The 16,820-nt window shown below is 49.5% G+C and overlaps 1 protein-coding gene across 1 annotated transcript; it reads left to right on the top strand.

Annotated features, from left to right (window-relative positions):
- Positions 1 to 3,136: 3,136 nt before the first annotated feature.
- LRIT1 (leucine rich repeat, Ig-like and transmembrane domains 1) lies at positions 3,137 to 16,820 on the top strand. Its single transcript, XM_043926324.1, has 4 exons — positions 3,137 to 3,338; positions 6,846 to 7,312; positions 10,506 to 10,811; positions 13,139 to 16,820. Exons 1-4 carry the CDS (start codon positions 3,217 to 3,219, stop codon positions 14,110 to 14,112), a joined length of 1,869 nt encoding a protein of 622 aa, XP_043782259.1. The 5' UTR covers positions 3,137 to 3,216; the 3' UTR covers positions 14,113 to 16,820.

The raw sequence follows: 16,820 nt of genomic DNA, 5'->3' as shown, positions 1-16,820 counted from the left end.
GTCCACAAGCCACGGGGAAAGAGTGATGGTTGGAAGTCATTTGCTGTCATGAAAGGAGCTCCAGCTGGGACTAGAGACTGCTTCTGGTTCTGAACTAACCATTAACTGCCTATGTCCCTGAGGCAGGCCCACTGGGGTCATCTCAGTTGTCTCTTTTGCAAAGTAAGCATCTCCCACCCCGCTCCCCACTCCTCTCCACCCACCCTGGCCTGTGTAAGTCCTGATCAGAAGAATACATCATGGATATAGCCTTAGGCTTCATTTTCTGTGTCCCATAGAGCACTTAACCTATGCAAGCATAAGCACCTCCCAAGGCACCGGCTTGAGACAGAGGGGCTGCTGCCCTAAGTGGCCCATGACCCACTAGGAACTTTGCCTTCTATAAATGAGGTCCTGGTACAAGTTACACACAGGCTTATAGTGACATTTACATTAAGAAACACTAACTCTGGGGAGTCCCTGGTGGTCCAGAGGTTAGGATTCTGTGCTTTCACTGCCAAGGCCCGGGTTCAATCCCTGGTTGAAACACTAAGATCCTACAAGCTGTACAACACAGCCAAAAAAGAAAGAAAGAAAAAAACACTTATCCAGAACAACTGAACTCATTTTCATATAAAGAAACCAAGGCCCAGAGTGCTGCTATTAATATTACTGAATCCAACGTTGGGTTCACCCAATGCAGGAACCGAACATCAGAGTTTGGAGTAGGGAAAAGTTTAGTGCAGGGCCGTGCAAGAAGAACAAGTGGCTCTTGCCCCAAACACCCCAAGCTCCCCGAAGAGTTTCAGCAAAGCATTTTTAAAGGCAAGGTAAAGAGGGGGTGTGGTTGGTTGTTGCAAATTTCTTGGTGTCACAATCCTTTGTTCCTACAGCTGTTCCTCCAAAAGACAGATGTTACTGTCTTTATACAACTTTTCATCTCTATACAAAAGGAAATGTGTTAAACCCTTAAAGGTCAGAGCCTTGAGAAAGGGCTCCCCTGTGTATTTCAGGTTATAAGCAATAGTCTTTTTTTTTTTTTTTTTTTTCTGCACTGCATGGCTCAGCTCCCCCATCAGGGTTTGAACTGAGGCTACGGCTGTGAAAGCCTGGAATCCTAACCACGAGGCCACCAGGGATCCCCCTGTAGGGAACATTCTTAACTCAAAGCCAAAGCAAAAGAATAACAAAGGTTAAAGTAAAAGAAACGGATCGATTACAAATATGGAGTCAGGTTTGTGCTTCCCTATGACACTAGCAATATAGCTAATGTTTACTGAGTGCTCTCCAATGGCCTGGTACTGTGCTAAATGATCTTATGATGATTCTTACAACATCTCCAAGAATTAGATACCATCATCCTTTTAGTCTCCTGTGAGGAAACTGAGGCTCAATGCAGTTAAGAACTGGCCTGAAGTCATACACCGATTCACAGATGGAGCTGGAACAGAAGCCCAATCTCCTACCCCTACAGCTCCCCGTCAAGCAGTTCATTTTATTCTGTAAGTGTTCATTCCCCATGTCCGTTCTCTTGTTGATCCTCACTTGTATCCAAGCCTAACAACACTCAGGGCTGAGCTGACCCTCTACATCTTTCTGGAAGCCTTCCTTGATAACCCTGTTACCACAGAGGCCTCCCTGCCCTTCCTGATTTCTATCTTGCATTACTGTAACCAGAAACACAGATCAGATTTTTTTTTTTCATGCTTGCAAGATCACAAAAGACTTCAGGGGAGAAGAGAAAGAAGGACAGGGCCAGGAATCAAGGGTAGAGTTTGGGTAGGCAAAAGAGAGAAGGAAAGGCATCCCCAACAGAATAAGGAAAAGCCAGAGACGTGGTAATGGGTAGGGTTGGCTCTTTGGTTTGGGGAGGAGGAGTTACAGGTGGAAAGAACTGAGAAGATCATATTGGCTGAACTGGAAGAGAGGAAGGAATGGGAACCAATAGTTCCTGGAAGCCAATGTTGTCAAAACAGGCACAGACATTTTGTGTGTGTACTGGGGCCCCAGGTATCTGTCTTGGTCACACCTCACTGGTGGAGGTCTGTCTATGCCCATGGGCAATGGGGCTGAGGAACCTTCTGGAAAAGCCATAAGATCCAGGTAGGGAATGCCTGGCCAGAGAGCAAAGCCTTGGAGTCAAATGTGAAGAATGGATGAGGGGAAGGTGGTGTTGATGGTGGGATGAGGTTGAGGGTAGGGCCAATCAGTAGAAATCGACAGTTCCTTCTCTAAAAGCTCTGGGGGGTCCTGCTCTGGAGCCCTCCTCAGAGTGAGATAACTAGAGGTGAGGGGCGCTCTCTGCCCTCAGGCCAAGACACCTTGTGCCTTTGCCATTGGTGATAATGCCCATAAGGCTCAGATGGCAGTGATCTGAGACTGTGTCCATGGGGTGTTCAGGGCGGTGGGCTGGGAGAGTTCATGAGCCCATGGGAGACACCTCTGCGGTCACCCCCAAATATCTGAATCTACCCAGCTCGTCCTTGGACGCACCAGTGGAGCAGGGTACTTACTACTCCCAAGAAGCCTCTGTTCCCGCAGGCTGTCAAGGTCTGAGAAACGTGGCTTGTTTAATTTTCGTAAGCACCCTGAGCAGAGTAACGCTACTTCCCATTGATAGACGAGGACACAGAGGCCACGAGAGGCCATGTAACTTGTTCAAGATCACAGCCTGTGAACGGAAGAGCTGAGATTTGAACCTGGCTGACCCAGCCTGAAGCTTGGGCTCTTTCTAATGCCTTCACCGCCTTGTCTCATTGTCTTTTCACTATAAGATAATGTCACCGAGAGAATTTCCAGGGGCCCTTTTTAGAGGCCGGTTCTGTCTTCATCTCCTTTGAGCCCAGGCACCCTGTGGGGTCTGTGCAGTCATAGCTTGGCCGGCATGCAGTGGCTTTGCAGGTGGGCAGCCCTGCCAGTCAGCCCAGCAGCCACCTGCCCCTCTGGGTGACCGCCCACCTCTGGCTGTGCCCTGCATCTCTGGGCCTGCGGCTGCTGCCATGAGAGGGGATCCCCCACCCCCATCTTCAGGACTGGGTGATCCCAGGAAGCAATAAGCCGCTGAGTGCATGGCCAGGGCTCCCCTCCCTAATCCCCAGCCTGTCTGTGCTTATCCGATGGCTTCAAGTGGGGGTGTGGACAGACGATGAGCAGTGGGCAGCTGCTGGGTTGGCTGGGCCGGCAGGACAGAGCAGTGAGGGACAGGCCCCTGCCTGGGCTACAGAGAAGCCAGGAGCCATGAGGGTGGCGGTGGGCATGCTCTGGCTCCTGGCCCTCGGAGGGCCCCCACAGGCCCAGGGTGCCTGCCCCTCTCAATGCAGCTGCAGCCTCCATGTCCTGAGCGATGGCAGCAAAGCCAGGTATGGCACCAGGTGTGGGGGGTGGGGCGCTCAGCCCCTGAGGCTCTCCCAGCTAGTCTGGGCTGGGAGGGGTTGGATGCAGGGTCCTAGGACCATGGCTGGGTGAACCCTCCATCTCCCTGGTCACCAAGATCCAAGGGTCTCATGGGCTGGTCTGTGCTGCATTTTCTTCCAGTCAGCAGGTTGTACCTCTACCCTGGGGATGGAGTGGGGATACTAGGTACCTATACACAGGGGGCAGGGGTGGGGTACAGGGGTGCCAGCTCCAGGAAATCCTCCCTGAGTCTTCTGCCAGGATCCTGAGAGAGGAACCTTCCTTCACGGCACAGGAAATCCCCCCCCGCTTACTTGTTTCCTCTCCTTCCTTCCTGCCCCTGACTATCCCCTCGCTATCTCCCCAGCTCCTTCTTCCCCAGGACTCTTCCATTCTCTTTCCTCACTTCCTGGGGGTACCAAATCATATCCCAGGTATTTACCACCCCACCCATGATGGGACCACCTGCTTCCTCATGCTTTTCCCACTTAGGGTCCCCTCTGGCCCAGTCTCCAGGAATTTCAGCCTTGACTCCATTCTATGGGCTCTTGGAAAGGCCAAGAGTGTCCATTCCATTGCAAGCAAGGACCCTTCCACCCTCAGTCTCTTCTTTGACTTTCCCCATCTTCCATCTGAGCCTGGAGAGCACTTCCATCCTCTCCTCCGCCCCCTCCTGGGATGTTCCCAAGGCCCCCGTGGTTTGTGGACCCTTGCTCTTCCCCCATGGCTTATTCCCTGTCTCTCTTTGGCAATCTTTAAACTAACTTTTCTCTGACCTCTTCAACACTCCATTAATGACTGCTGCATTTCCCAATTTGCTCAAAGATTTCAGTCCTTGGCCTAGGGTCTTTCTTACCATCTTTCTAACCTTCTGGAATTTCATCCTCCCTTTCCCCCTTGTCTTAGATGAGGGTTGGGGAGCCACTGATGGTTTCTGATCAGGGCAGCAATGTTATCAGTACAACTCTTTCAATGATCTTACCAGTGGGTGCCAGGCTGATTGGGTGTGGTGGGAGGTAGAGAATGGAGAGGTACCCCCAAGAAAGGATACCCCGTGTGGTCTGAAGAACAGAAAGAGCTCCATATTCAGGCCAAGTCTGTGATGCTCCAACTCAAATGGATCATCAGAGGTAAGGATCTTCTCCCCAAGGGAAGTCAGGGCTGAGCCCTGAGCAGGCCAAGAAATGCCCTATGGCCAAGGACAGGGGTTTCCCAGGTGGTGCTAGTGATAAAGAACCCGCCTGCCAATGCAGGAGACATAAGAGATGCGGGTTCGATCTCTGGGTCAGGAAGATCCCCTGGAGGAGGGCATGGTAACCCACTCCAGTATTCTTGCCCGGAAAATCTCTCGGACAGAGGGGCCTGGCAGCTACAGTCCATGGGACTGCAAAGGGTCAGACAAGACTGAAGCGACTTAGCACACAAGAACAGTGTGATCAGGGCGACAAAGAGCCTCCCTGCAGCCTACAGAGAGCAGAGGGCTGCAAGCGGCACAGCATCAGAGCTGGCCCTAGAGCCTGGAGCTCCAGTTCTACTTCCAGAACTCTCCTTACCTGGTGATGCTGCCATGGGCAGGGACCAAGGAAGGCTTCTGATAGCAGGTTGGCTTTAGGATGGAAAATGAAATTCCAAGGGCAGTTCAGGGCCCCTAAAGTGAGCCAGTGGTCATCCCTCCTGTAAAGCCAGAGCTCTCACCATCGATTCTACCTGCCCAGAAGTCTCACATCTAATAGGCACCAAGGCCATCTGCATAGTGTCTTATGAGGGGACATGAGGCCATGAAAGGCTGTAGAGGATCCTGAGGTCCCCAGTGGCCACAGGCAGGTGGTACAGTCAGACTAAGGCTCCTTTAGCATCTCAGATGCCTTCGGGCCTCTTGGAGGGCCCAGTTTTTACATCTGAGCCCTTGGCGGGCCTGCCTGTGCTCCATGCTCCCCGATCATGAAAAGCTTGTGTGCACTTATGGGTCCCTGTGGTTTCCTGGGGGGAGGGTGAGTCTGGACACCTGGAAAGATGTATCTGCACATCCTTCGTGCCTTTCTGCCCCACCAGGAGCCATGCTGTCAGCCTGTGTTGGGCTCTTACTGGTTTCTTTCATCCCTTCCTTGACTGTTTTCTCCCCCTTCCAGCACGTGTTTTCCCATCAACTCCCTTCCTTCCACCTACATCCAGACCTACCTCCCTGCAACACCCAAGCTTCCATTATCCCTGAAGATATCATTGCCTCCAATGCTTTTTTTCTTTCTTTGCTAAATTATAAGCTGTACAGGGACAGGGGCTGGGAGTCTGATGTTCTTCTGAATTTCTACTATACTCATCGCTCAGCAGGAGTTCCATGGACATCTGAAGAATGAATATGAGTGGGTGGAAGTAACCAGGCCTTTTGTGGGCACATTGACAATAACTAGCCAAGCCCAACTGACTTTTGAGGACTGTATGTGAGTTAAGCTGAAGGATGCTGGTGGAGCCTGTGTGTCTGTGTGGTGCCGGGAAGGCTGATATGAGCCATGTGTTATGACATTATAAGAGTACAACCTCTCTTAGTAAAACGAAGAATACCCCCCCACCCCCCCACCTCTTGCAGTGTGAGCAGAGACGTCCTCCAGATGAAACGGGGGCTGCACAAGGGCTGAGTCCCTCAGGCCCAGCCTCCAAGTTTTACTCTCTTAAGAATCTTTCCCTTTCACCACATGTGGGCGTGCTGCTCTCAGTGATCGTGTATAACAGAGTCCTGAATTGGAGGCTCCTCGAGAGCAGGGACTGCCGCCTGCTCTCTCTCTATCCTCTGCTTTTGTGTCAAACTTGATAGAATGAGGTTTAAGAAGTCACTGTCTGGGCAGAAGCAGCATGGGAAGGAGCTGGTAAGACTGACCTGATGGAACTGCAGTGCTAGATGCAAAAACTTAAAACATTGGTCAATAGTAATTTGGTTTCTACAGGGAACAGATATTGCAGAGCTGGTACACATATGACCTCATTAAAACCCCCCAAACTACCCTCTGAGGAGGAGTCTATTATTCTGGGGAAACTGAGGAAAAGAGAGGTTACATAATATACTCAGGGGCACACAGCCAGCAAGCAAAGAGCCCAGAGGTTAATCTACCTGTGAGACTGCAAAGTTCCAGCTTTTAAACACCTTGATCATCTCAAGGTCCCTCAGAGTCAGGAGGGGCCTGAGGCATCTCTTGTATGGCTTCCACAACTGATGCCATTGCTATATATATATACACATATTTAATGAAAAGCCAATGCAAACTGAGCTATAATTTAACAAACAAACCCTTTCAATTCATAGATGCAATGTGACAGTACACAAGACGGTCTCAGGATTTCTAAATACTATTCATTCTTCGTTGGCTGCAGGAGGTATGGGCTGTAAGGGGACATAGCAATTCAAGCTTGAGATCCTTCAGGCAGGGGACCGGGCCCACTCCACAGAACCTTTGCTCAAATACTCCCATTTCTGTGTCCAGGACAGTGGTGTGCAACGACCCTGACATGACTCTGCCCCCAGCATCTGTCCCTCCGGACACCTCCAAACTGCGCCTGGAGCGGACGGCCATCCGCAGGGTGCCCGGGGAAGCCTTCAAGACGCTGGGCCGCCTGGAGCAGCTGTGGTTGCCCTACAACGCCCTCTGCGAGCTCAGCGCGCTGATGCTCAGGGGCCTGCGCCGCCTGCGCGAGCTGCGCATGCCCGGGAACCGCCTGGCCGTCTTCCCCTGGGCGGCGCTCAGGGACGCCCCCCAGCTGCGGCTGCTGGACCTACAGGCGAACCGCCTCTCCGCTGTACCGCCGGAGGCCGCGCGCTTCCTGCGGAACCTCACTTTCCTCGACCTCTCCAGCAACCAGCTGCTGAGGCTCCCGCAGGAGCTGCTCGCCACTTGGATTCACCTGCACACCGGGCCCTTCCTTCCCGGTCACCATGCCAGGTTGGTCCTAGGTAAGAAATGGCATCTCTTAAGAGGCACTCATTGACAGGTAGGGTTAGGAGCTCAAGCTCCCGGCCAGACTGTTTCAGTTCACACCCCAGCTCTGGACTTTCCCCTTGTCCCAGGAGGGTGGGGGAACCCTGGTGGAGTCTTGGAGAGTGGGGTGGTGGGGAGTGGATGAGGAGTATCATTAGAGAGACAGATGTCCCCTAAACATGCTTTGGCTTATGTGGGGTACAGCACTGGGGGCTGGAGCAATCTTAAGAGTGGTTCAGAGCAGCTCCTGCCCTGAGGCGAGGGAATGTCTCTCAAACAGGGAAAATTTAGACACCTCACGTCCCTGGAAGTGGGGCAGGGAACAGCAAACCCATTCCAATGCTATGTACTTTACAGACTTTCTTACCTAGTAAAGAACACTGTATATGGTAGTACTTACATGGAAAGACATTGTTTATTTGAAAATCAAATTTGAATGCCCTTTAAGTATATAAAGAAAGCTGAGCATCGAAAAATTGATGCTTTTGAACTGTGGTGTTGGAGAAGACCCTTGAGAGTCCCTTGGACTGCAAGGAGATCCAACTAGTCCATCCTAAAGGAGATCAGTCCTGGGTATTCATTGGAAGGACTGATGTTGAAGCTGAAACTCCAATACTTTGGCCACGTGATGGGAAGAGCCGACTCATTTGAAAAGACCCTGATGCTGGGAAAGATTGAGGGCAGGAGGAGAAGGGGACAACAGAGGATGAGATGGTCGGATGGCATCACCGACTCAATGGACATGAGTTTTGGTAGTCTCCGGGAGTTGGTGATGGACAGGGAGGCCTGGCATGCTGCAGTTCATGGGGTCGCAAAGAGTCAGACATGACTGAGCAACTGAACTGAACTGAACTAAATATATATGTGTGTGTGTATGTATGTATATGTGTGTGTGTGTGTGTGTATGTAGTGCCCTCTTCTGATTATAATTCCTTCTCCCTCTCCTAAAAGGTAGTCACTGTTATGTTTATTTGCATGTTCCCTCTCTTCTACAATACATTTACATACACATGCATAAACATACATACATGCACATAGAAACTTTAGGAATATTTCATCATATTATACGTAAAAAACAGCACTTTTTCGCCCAGCAATAAGTCTTGGAGGTCTTTGTAAGTTACCACAAATGGATCAACTTCATTTTTTTAAAACTTTGGCATAATATTCCACATGCAGTTATTACTGTTGTTGTTTAGTCGCTAGTTGTGTCCAACTCTCTGCAACCCCGTGGACTGTAGCCCGCCACGCTCCTCTGTCCATGGGATTCTCCAAACAAGTTGCCATTTCCTTCTCTGGGGGATCTTCCGACTCGGGGGTCAAACCCAAGGCTCCTGCAGAGTCTCCTGTATTGCCGGCGATTCCTGACCACTGAGCCACGGAGGAAGCCCCATCAAACAGTTACACTACAGTTTATGTAACCATTCCTCCCTTTATGGGCCTTTAGATTGCTTCCCTTATTTTGTTAATACCTGTGGTGCTGCAGAGAACATTCTTGACAATGCATTCTTGTGCACGGAGGCAAATGTTTCTCTAGAATAGTTAGAGAAGTGGAATTTCTGGGTCCATGGAGTGCACAAGTTAGATGTTTTAATATTAACCATGGTCTCTAAAGTGCCAGTTCTTACCTGCCCCCACCCATGTGTGTGTTTACTCAGCAAGGTTATTTGAGTAACTCAGCCAGCCAATGTGTGGGCTCCATTCTAGGTGCTGAGGATACAGCAGTGAACAAGATGGATGAACATCTTTTCCTGCATGAGGCTAACAATCAAAGTGGACAGAATGTTTAACTTTTGCCAATCTGACTGGTGAAAGTTTCATTGTCCTTTCACTTTGCCATTTGTATTTATTCTTTGGGGATTCTGTTGTAACAAGTGAAGTCAGAGAGCTGACTACCAGAGCTGGGCAGTGATGACTCTTGTGATGCAGAGGTATCATAAAATGCATTTAACCAGTGACACAGGATAGCAGTCACCAGGATGGAATGGGGTTGGGGGGTGGGAAATAAACTAGTGCCTTCCATCCAGTGTTCTAAAGGACCCCAGAGTCATGGATATACAAGCAGGTCTGAATCCACTGTCCCCAACCCTTGACATTTTCCCCTCCAAATATATCAAATACACCTATGTAAATATATTATATGCTGTTGATTAGACACTATCAAATTTAATAACAATCTGGGGAGGACAGAAGGATATCACATTATATGATTCATTTTGTATTTAAGAAATGCAAACATATGAAAAGGAATTGTGTTTCAGGGTTGAGGACACATGATACCTCTCTCTATATTGAAAGTTCTTTGATAGGGTGGGTGCAGTAACCTGCCTTCAGCTCTATAAAGATGTTAAATTTTAAAGTAAAGAGGGCTGAGGCTATAACAGGATTTGATTTCCTGTCATCCTCACTCTTGTCTTTTTGAGCCTGTGTCAAAGGGATCATGGCTCAGAACATCCACCCTCGTTGCTGGAGTGATGCTGAAAGTACACTTATACTGGGGGGATAGGTGTCAAGGGTTGGGGTAATGAAGCATTTCTAGAAATAGATTTTGGCATATTTCAGGTTTTACAGAAATACCCACTGCCTGGCCAGTAGTCTGAGAGGATCAGTCCAACAGTGGCAGTGGTAACTGCCAATTTTGTCCATATGCTGTCCTGCTTATACATGCATGCTAAGTCACTTCAGTTGTGTCTGGCTCTTTGGGATGCTATGAACCGTAGCCGGCCGGGCTCCTGTGTCCATGCATGATGCTGTCCCACTCACCCAGTGCTTAATATGACTTACCTTTATTTATATTTATAGCAACCCAGAAAAGGGAGTAATGCTATCATTCTATTTCATTTTATTCATTTATTATAAAAAATTTTTGGCCACACCATGTGGTATGTGGGACCTTAGTTCCCCGCCAGGGATTGAACCCATGTCCCCTACATTGAAAGCATGGAGTCTTAACCACTGCACTGCCAGGGAATTCCCAATGCTGTCATTCTAGATGAAGAACCAGACCTAAGGTTGTATAGCCAGTGAGGCAAGGAGCTGGGCCTGGAGGCCAGTTCTGCTGACTCTGAGATCATGACGTAACTTGTCCTCCCTGGGGGGAAAGGGGCGCTGGGCCTGGGGATCTGAATACCTTGGGCTTACCTCTTGCCTTCCTTCTCACCCCTGTAGGGCTGCAGGACAACCCCTGGGTGTGTGACTGCCGACTCTACGACCTGGTCCATTTTCTAGAAGGCTGGGCTCCAAACCTGGCTTTCATAGAGGCCAGGCTGAGGTGTGCCAGCCCACGTAGCCTGGCTGGAGTGGTCTTCAGCCAGCTGGAACTCAGGAAGTGCCAGAGTCCGGAGCTCCGTCCAGGGATGACCAGCATCAGGTCCCCTTTGGGCAGCACAGTATTGCTACGTTGTGGGGCCACTGGGGTCCCCGGGCCGGAGATGAGCTGGAGTAGGGCCAACGGGCACCCACTCAATGGCACAGGTGTGTGACCTCCAGGGACCACTGTGCTGAGATCCCAGACTAGGACGGGTGGGTCACACAGGTGGGGAGGGGGTTCAGGTTTGCCAGGAGGAGGGCTAAGGAAGGCTCTCTACACCCGTCCTGTCTGAATGGAGTTGGAGGGCTCCAGCCAGACGTGGGCATTGGGGGCAGTGGCTTCAATGATGATCGTGGCACTCAACCTGTTCTGTCATATTCCACCAGCCACAGACTGGTAGATTCTCAGGGCGCACACGAGAGGAATGAAACACTGGCTTTGGGGTAGAAAGTGTTCTCTTAGTGTATTTAATATTTTTTTTTTAATTTATTTTTTTTTCCAGTGGGTTTTGTCATACATTGATATGAATCAGCCATGGATTTACATGTATTCCCAATCCCGATCCCCCCTCCCACCTCCCTCTCCACCCGATTCCTCTGGGTCTTCCCAGTGCACCAGGCCCGAGCACTTGTCTCATGCATCCCACCTGGGCTGGTGATCTGTTTCACCATAGATAGTATACATGCTGTTCTTTTGAAATATCCCACCCTCACATTCTCCCACAGAGTTCAAAAGTCTGTTCTGTATTTCTGTGTCTCTTTTTCTGTTTTGCATATAGGGTTATCGTTATCACCTTTCTAAATTCCATATATATGTGTTAGTATGCTGTAATGTTCTTTATCTTTCTGGCTTACTTCACTCTGTATAATGGGCTCCAGCTTCATCCATCTCATTAGGACTGGTTCAAATGAATTCTTTTTAATGGCTGAGTAATATTCCATGGTGTATATGTACCACAGCTTCCTTATCCATTCATCTGCTGATGGGCATCTAGGTTGCTTCCATGTCCTGGCTATTATAAACAGTGCTGCGATGAACATTGGGGTGCACGTGTCTCTTTCAGATCTGGTTTCCTCAGTGTGTATGCCCAGAAGTGGGATTGCTGGGTCATATGGCAGTTCTATTTCCAGTTTTTTAAGAAATCTCCACACTGTTTTCCATAGCGGCTGTACTAGTTTGCATTCCCACCAACAGTGTAAGAGGGTTCCCTTTTCTCCACACCCTCTCCAGCATTTATTGCTTGTAGACTTTTGGATAGCAGCCATCCTGACTGGCGTGTAATGGTACCTCATTGTGGTTTTGATTTGCATTTCTCTAATAATCTCTTAGTGTATTTAATATTTACAATAAGTTTCTAAGTGGTAAATATGAAGCCAGTATCACTAGAAGTAATTAATGCTAGGAGTTACCATCTACTGAGTTCATGTGTTAAATGTATTATGTACATAATGTCACTGAACTTTAAAGAACAACCTGATTATCCTTCTATTTTGCATATAAGTAAATTGAGGCCCTGAGGGGCTAAATGCTTGGTCTACACCACACAGCTCATACAAGGAGGAACTGGGAGTCCTTAGCCTGTGCCCTTTTGGCTGTGTAGACAGAGATGGTTCATTCCTGGCACTGAATTGGGGAAAGGGGTTTGCAGGAGTCACAGCCCACCTACATGCAGAAAGAGGATGGAGGAGGCATCATTTTTTGGCCTCTGACCAGAACACCTCCCATCCCTCCCAGCTTTCTTCTCTGTTTCCCTCAACTAGGTTGGCAAGTGTTGCTCTAGGGCTGTGGGTTTGAAATCAACGTACCAACAAAACTGTGGAGGAGTTCCACTCACCTAAAACAGAAAAGTTGGAGATGCATTGGTGGAAGCGGCAGTGGGCCCAGGCAGGGGTGTGCAGAGCACTTGTAGAGGTCCTCTGCCTCAGGTGCATGCAAACCCCCATCCCCAACTTATCAGCCCACTGCCTCTGAGGGGTTAGCTCTGCAGAAATCAGGGCCCTGAAAGACAGTACTGGAACATCTCAGATCTAGATGGTTGATCATTCTTATGCTCTGCCCCAGTCTGAAAAGTGAAAGTGAAGTCGCTCAGTCCTGTCTGACTCTTTGCGACCCATGGACTGTAGCCTATCAGGCTCCTCCGTCTGTCCATGGATTTTCCAGGCAAGAGTACTGGAGTGGGTTGCCATTTCCTTCTCCAGGGGCATCTTCCCGACTCAGGGTCTCCTGAACCCGGGTCTCCCGCATTGTAGGCAGAGGCTTTTACCGTCTGAGCCACCAGGGAAGTCCATACCCCAGTCTGGGTGTCCCCAGATTTAATCCCAGCTGATCTCCATTCCCTTGGCCAATCTAAAAAAAGTTCAATAAAGCCCAGTCTTTTCTCGGGTGTTGGGCAGAATGTACACAATCCAGGGGCTGTGAACTTGGCTGTAAATAAGCTTGGGGCAGATGGGGCTGTTCATTCTCCCTCATGTGTCTCTTTTCCCCCTTGCAGTGCACCGGGAAGTCTCCAGTGACGGCACGAGCTGGGCTCTACTGGGCCTGCCTGCCGTGTCCCACCTGGACTCAGGAGACTACATCTGTCAGGCCAAGAACTTCCTGGGAGCCTCTGAGACTCTTATCTCCCTGGTCGTCACGGAACCGCAGACATTCACGGAACGCAGTGGGGGCCCCGGGGCGCTGTGGGCAAGGACGGGCGAGGGGGAGGAAGCTGCCGCGTATAACAAGATGGTGGCCAGACACGCGCCCCACGTCCCTGAGCCTGCCGTCCCGGCCACCGGGCCCCCCGCGCCCAACACGAAGGAGCAGCTGTTCCTCCAGCACTTCCAGATGAGGGCCCCAGAAGAGCACTCGGACGTGCCGGCCGGCCCCCAGGAGGCCCAGACGGTGAGCTCCCTGAAGGTGGTGGGGGACACTTACCAGAGCGTGACCTTGGTGTGGAAAGACCCCCAGGCTGGGAACACAACTGCCTTCAGCGTCCTCTACGCGGTCTTTGGGCAGCGCGACATGCGGCGGGTGCTGGTGCCGCCCGGGAAGACCAGCGTCACCATCCGTGGGCTGGTGCCCAAGGTCAAGTACGTGGCGTGCATCTGCGTGCGGGGCTTGGTGCCCCGGAAGGAGCAGTGCGTCATCTTCTCCACCGACGAGGTGGTGGACGCCGAGGCCACTCAGCGGCTCATCAACGTGGTGGTGATCAGCGTGGCCGCCGTCATCGCCCTGCCGCTCACGCTGCTCGTCTGCTGCGGGGCCGTCCGGAGGCGCTGGCGCAAGTGCCGCACCAGGGGCTCCGGCGAGGCCACAGGTGCCTACGTCAACCTGGAGAGGCTGGGCCACAGCGAGGACGGCTCGGAGGATCTGTCCCAGCACAGCCTCAGTGAGGCCGACAGACTCCTCTCTGCTCGCTCCAGCCTGGACTCTCAGGCCGTGGGCATCAGGGCCAGCAGACGGATCAACGAGTACTTCTGCTGAGGACCGTGCGTCCCCCTCTCTGCACACAGCTGCCTACACACCTGCCCCCACTCTCCTCCTTCTCCTCCACTCTGACACCTGAGTCCATGCTCACCCACTCTTACCTACCCAGGTACCTGCTTCCTCTTACATTTACACACAACTACAACAGTTAACACTTATAAAAGCACTTACTATGTGCCAGGAAGTGTTCTAAGTGCTTTATATATATTAACGCATTTAATTCTTATGACAGTCCTTTGCAGCAGCTCCTAGCTTACCTGGAGAAGGAACAGGGGCAGTTAGTAACTTGCCTGTATCACTTTTTGCTGCATAACAAACAAAGGCAAAATCGCAGTGGTACAAGGCAACAAGCGCTGATTTTCACACAGTCTACAGGTTGATTGGGGTGGCTCTGCTACATGTGTCCTACTTGGGGCCCAGGATGGAGAGTCAGTGGCTACCTGGGGGAGGCTTCTTTCATGGAGATGTCAGATGATAGAGAAATGAGCAAAAACATACAATACCTCTTAAGCTCCTGAACACTGCCATTTCTGCCCATATTCTATCTGCCAAAATGAGTCTAATGGCCAAAACTAAGCTTTTAACAGGGCAGAAAGGGACAGTTCTCCCACAGAGGTAATGGTGGGGCAGGACAAACTTTGCTGAGCAGTGATCTAACCTATGTTGCTCACAAGCACACAGCTAGGAAGTGGCAGCTCTAGCATTCAGCCCACACACTTGCTTCCAGAGTTGCTAGTCCTTACTACTTCCTATACTACATCTTGACTACATTTATGCTAACTCGTAGGCACTCACGTTTAATCTTTTTATCCATTTTCTACATTTGTACAGTCACACACATACACATCCAGAGACAAACACCATGCCCTCACTGTGGACACTCATGGATTCTAATCATCTGATTTTTTAGTAAATTCGGGAGGTTTGGATGATGCCCACAAGACTACTGCTCATGTACTTAGAATCTGAGACTGAAGGGATCTGAGAGATCCTGAGGCGGGTGGCCTGGTGCACCCGACACTGTCCGGCACACAGCTCGCTTCTGTCCCCGTGTAGCACTCTTTGTGATTCTAACTGAAACTTAACCTGAGTTCCTGAGGGTGTCTCAGAGCCTCCTGGGTCACTCCATAAGCCACCTCAAAGGAGGATTCCGGTTCAGTTTGCTTAAAGGTGGGAAACCTCTGAGATGCAGTCTCTGTGCACAGGAGCAGGCAGATGTTCCCAGCAGAAGGACCAGCGTTCTGTGTTGTCTATAGGACTGTCTTCTCTCTTGGAAGAGAACATCCAAGGTGTTTGGTGCCAAGGCCTTTGGCTAACAACTGAGGAAAGCAAGTGATGGGACAGCTTTTTGAAACTGGGGACAGCAAGTGATGCACCGGAAGCTATTTTGTTAGTGTCATCTGAGACCCTGTATCATCTTTAATATTTGCTGAATATAAAAAGCAATCATTTCTGAACTACTTCCTATGACATTTACGAAAGACCTTATGATGGATGACCTTACAACTTCTTTTCTTGTTTTCTCTCATTTTGATCTTCAAAATGACCTGTTTCGAAGCCTGGGCTATTTGACTTAACAGACAAGAAAACTGAAGCCCAAAGAGCTGAATAATTTATAGAGGACAGTGATACATATTCTTGGAGGATCTGAATCTTTGATAATGTTCCAGACAGGCTGAGAGTCTTTATTCAATGTTGATCTCTGCAGTGTGACCCATAGCAGGTTTACTATGGAAATGGGTTTTTTTCGAGCTAAGTGAAACCTGCGGTCAGAACCACGAGAGCACCAGTGCATATGAACATGGGATTTTCATATATGTGTATTTCCTGCCCATCACCTGGAGGGTACAACTGACTATAATTTGAGAACCATTGCTATTGGCTAGGGAAATTATTTGGTTATAACATGATGAAGCCACTGTCTATATCATAGGTCAGCAAACTTTTTTTTCTGTAAAGAAAGCCAGATAAGAGATACTTTAAGCTCTGTTGCTGCTACTCATCTCTCGAGTGTGAAAGCAGTCTCAGACAATATGCAAGTTAATGAGCATGGATGAGTTCAAAGAAAATGTTATTTACAAAAACAGGTGGCAGGCTGAATTTGGCTCCCCATCAATTTAGATGTGTAAAGGCATTCTGCAATGCCTTTTGAGACTCAAGACTCAACTCTAATTGTCTGATATATGAGACTGACAGGCACTCCCCAAATCAGAACAAATTTAAGTGTGGTAGATTAAAGCAGCCATCTGTTGAAATGATAAAGATGTTTTCTCTAAATGACTGACTGAGCCAATCAAGATTGAACAATTACTGGCCCAACTAACATGTAGTCAGTTTTATTGAACCATGTTTGCAGAAAAATCAGGAACTTGAAAGCAAAAATGTGTTAGTATTTATCCAATATTGTGTGTGTGTATGTGCCTGCATGCGTGCATGTGTGTGCGTGCATGTGTGTGTGTGTGTGTGTGTGTGTGTGAAAAAGATCGAAAAAAGATTCGACTTCCCAATGATTCATGAAGACCTACCTTAGTGGTCTGAATGGAATGGCTCCCAAGATGGTCAGCCTCCAGTACCCCTTCTGTCAGTCTTTCTTTGTGTGTTGTCTTCCTTGGTTTGCTCTTGTAGAGAAGAATCATCCTGGACTGTGCTCATGAATATTCAAGTCATTGGAAAAAACACATTCACATTGTAAAAAATAAAATGAT

Source organism: Cervus elaphus, chromosome 15 (genome assembly GCF_910594005.1).
Source record: "Cervus elaphus chromosome 15, mCerEla1.1, whole genome shotgun sequence".
In the NCBI taxonomy this organism is placed as follows: Eukaryota; Metazoa; Chordata; class Mammalia; order Artiodactyla; family Cervidae; genus Cervus; species Cervus elaphus.
The sequence above is the reverse complement of the archived record's forward strand: the minus strand, read 5'-3'. Positions and strand labels throughout refer to the sequence as shown.

Bases quoted from the DNA above. Each gene is read 5' to 3' on its own strand.
- LRIT1 (XM_043926324.1), top strand. From the start codon at position 3,217: ATGAGGGTGGCGGTGGGCATGCTCTGGCTCCTGGCCCTCGGAGGGCCC. The intron at 3,339-6,845 runs GTATGGCACCAG...TTCTGTGTCCAG, and splicing joins AGCGATGGCAGCAAAGCCAG to GACAGTGGTGTGCAACGACC. The intron at 7,313-10,505 runs GTAAGAAATGGC...TCACCCCTGTAG, and splicing joins CCATGCCAGGTTGGTCCTAG to GGCTGCAGGACAACCCCTGG.